At 42.5% G+C, this 3,114-nt stretch overlaps 1 protein-coding gene across 1 annotated transcript; it reads right to left on the bottom strand.

Moving 5' to 3' along the window:
• Nucleotides 1-1,061: 1,061 nt before the first annotated feature.
• LOC141590556 (protein FAR1-RELATED SEQUENCE 4-like) lies at nucleotides 1,062-2,804 on the bottom strand. Its single transcript, XM_074411135.1, has 2 exons — nucleotides 2,781-2,804; nucleotides 1,062-2,153 (listed from the first exon to the last, which is right to left on the bottom strand). The coding sequence occupies exons 1-2, from the start codon at nucleotides 2,802-2,804 to the stop codon at nucleotides 1,062-1,064; spliced, it is 1,116 nt and encodes a 371-aa protein (XP_074267236.1).
• Between the last annotated feature and the right edge of the window lie 310 nt (nucleotides 2,805-3,114).

Genomic DNA, 3,114 nt, shown 5'->3' with positions numbered 1-3,114 from the left:
ATGATAGTGGTCTGAGGGGCAAGATTGCGAGGTTTTTTGGAGTTTCTGAGGCCGATGTTGTACCACCGCTCTACAAGAATGGCGGTTTACTTACATCGGACTTGAGGAATGTTGTTTATCTAGGAACGAGCATGACTCGTTACGGGCTTACCTCTTGATTTTACTGGGTCATACTTTTTTAATGGATAAGAGTGGGTGATAGGGTGTCCGCTCAGTTGTTGCCCTTGTTTGATAGTCTTGAGCGGGTTGGTTCATATGCTTGGGGTGCGGCTTGTTTGGCTTACTTGTACCGACAGCTAGGGATAGCATCGCGCCGAGATAGTACTGATGTTAGTCGATGTCTACCGTTACTCCAGGCATGGATATACGAGTACTTTCCCAGGTTCCGACCCGGTGGTGGTTTCTTTTTTGAGGACCGTCCTCTTGTTCAGGCTTGGGCCAGCTTGCCTCGGGGTAAGGGCGATTCTCGTACTTTTCAGATGTATAGTCATAGTTTGGACGATTTTAGGTCGGAGCATGTCCGATGGTTGCCTTACGGGGACCGTCCCCATGGAGCTTGCAGAGTATCGCTTTACTCGGGTTTTATCAGGCATCTTGATATAGTAGAGCCGTACCAGCCGGATTGGTGCATGCGTCAGTTTGGGTATATTCAGGCTCCCCCGGTCTCGATGCCTATTGCGGTGAGTGAGTCTCGGCCCGCGAACGGGCCTTACAGGCTGGACTTCGGGCAAGAGCCCGATAGGACATGGATGACCGAGATATCTATCACACACTTTCAAAACCTGTCAAAGAAAGCATATATGTCTTTCGAGTGTACTGATGGATACATGTCCAGGTATGCAGACCATTCACACCCCTACCTTTATCCCCCCCTCACACCGCCTTCATTTTCGGTCTGTCGAGTTTCATGAGGAGCCGGAAGTCGCCCTAGCTCTTAGTCGTAAGTTCAAGAATGTCTTCCAGCAAGCTGATGAGGAGGCTGAGAGAGAGAGAGACTATAGAGGATCTGTTTCACCGGATGCGTCCTTACTATGAAGACGTGTATGATGACTAGTTTGTTATCAAGGCTTTAGCATTAAGCTGATGACATGTTTCCTCATACCCTCAGTTTTGAATGATATCAAGGTTTTTGCATTGATGGCTTTGTTCACATGCCATCTACACAACAAATGCTCAACCTGGGGAAATACTTGCTCAAGAGCGCTGATCAAACCCAATTCTCGGTCGGTGACAAATACAGAAAGGGACGCCACTCCGGTGACATCTAAAATCGCAGCTAACTTTATCAACAACCACTTGTAATTCTCGTCAGACTCGGTAGGAATCATCGAACCTGCAATTAAGAAGGACGATCCCGTGGGTGTCACACCAACCATCTCAATGAGTGGATTCTTGTAAATGTTGGTTTTATAAGTCGAATCCATGATGACGAGATAAGGATAAGCCCGGAACAACTTAATCGCTTCAGGATGAGCCATGAAAATATGAGTCAACTCTTTTGACTCGGAATCAATCTCGTGCCAATGGACGTATTTCGCTTCTACCGCTAGAGCCAACATTTGCTGAGCGGTGTTTCTTTCACCCCTAACTTCTTTCCTAATTTTCCTTGTTTCATTATATAGTTGGGTGCTTGACGGTTGAGGTTTTTCTGGGGTTCTCAAATGAAGACCATTTTTAATATCCCTCGGTAGAATCCCGGCCAATGTTTGTTGCCTAACATATGCCTTCTCTTCCGCGTCCAATCCCGCAAAGTGCCGATTTCCGTCCTTATAAACGGCTACGTTGTGGTTGTGTAGTCCAGCACCCTCGGAGGTTACAATGTTCCACACAACCGTCTCTTGATCATTTTTAGACACGAAATTTTGAACGGCACGAATACGAAACTTGCATGAACACTTATGCGACCTCCTTGGCTTTTCAAGATCGTCTGATTCTTTTGGTAACCCATGTCTTTTACAACGAAAATAACTTGCCAACAACCCGTTCTTTTTCCTATTTTTAGCTCCGTTATTTGCTTTAACCAAAGCAGACCCATTCTCGAATGCGATTTTCTGAGCCCAATTGAAAGCATCGTCACGCGTTTCAAAATATATAGTAGTCTCGAACAACGGGTTGTAATCAATTGAATTCTCGCCAAAATTCTCCCACGATTCCTGTTACAAGCAATACAAGCAATAAGGACTATAGTAAGACAATAAAAAAGATTCATAACCTAAATAAATTGAGTAAAACGAAAGAAAAACAAGTAAAAACGATTAGAAAACGAGTAATTCATGCCTAAAACACGAGACTCAACAAACGACTGCGGCCAAACATTACTTTCCAACGATCAACCACGGACGAACAACGAAAACCAACTTTCATCCACGGCCAAACAATGAAAATCAACGTTTGACCACGGCCAAACAATGAAAATCAACGTTTGACCATGGCCAAACCCAGAAATCCAACGTTTGACCATGGCCAAACCATGAATTCCAACGTTTGACCATGGCCAAACGTGGAAATCCAACGTTTGGACCATGGCAAACGTGGAAATCCATGGTTTGGTCCATGGCAAACGTTGATTTTCACCGTTTGGACCATAGTCTGAATGTTGGTTTCCAACTTTTGGCCATGGTTCATCTTTCGGGGGACAATTTTCAGAATTACGCAACAAATTCAAACATTCGCTACTACTAAGTTAATACGTCAAGTAATTCAACTATCAAATAGAATGAACGATGCGCAAAAAAATTGAAAATTAAGCAAATATTGAATTGATTAAGTTGTTTACGTACCGTTGAATTATCGAGATCCGACATATTGTTAATTGTTGTTGTTGTTGTTGTTGTTGTTTGTTTTTAATTTAGTTGAGTTTCAGAGAAATTTTTTTAGAGAGAGAAAGTCAAAAGGGCAGTCATCGTCTTTTTTATGAAAAACGTCGTCGATATTTACTAAAACGTCGTCGATATAAATCAGCACTCAAAAAAATGTAATTGAGTTGACAAAGCTATTTGGTGGACCCATATCTTTGACATGGAAATGATTTAATCCCTCAAAAACATTTAATCGCACTATTTCACTAAAAACTAAAAAACATAAAAAAATACAACATCAAATTTTTCTATTGTT

Source organism: Silene latifolia, chromosome 7, assembly GCF_048544455.1.
Source record: "Silene latifolia isolate original U9 population chromosome 7, ASM4854445v1, whole genome shotgun sequence".
Taxonomy (NCBI): Eukaryota; Viridiplantae; Streptophyta; class Magnoliopsida; order Caryophyllales; family Caryophyllaceae; genus Silene; species Silene latifolia.
The sequence above is the reverse complement of the archived record's forward strand: the minus strand, read 5'-3'. Positions and strand labels throughout refer to the sequence as shown.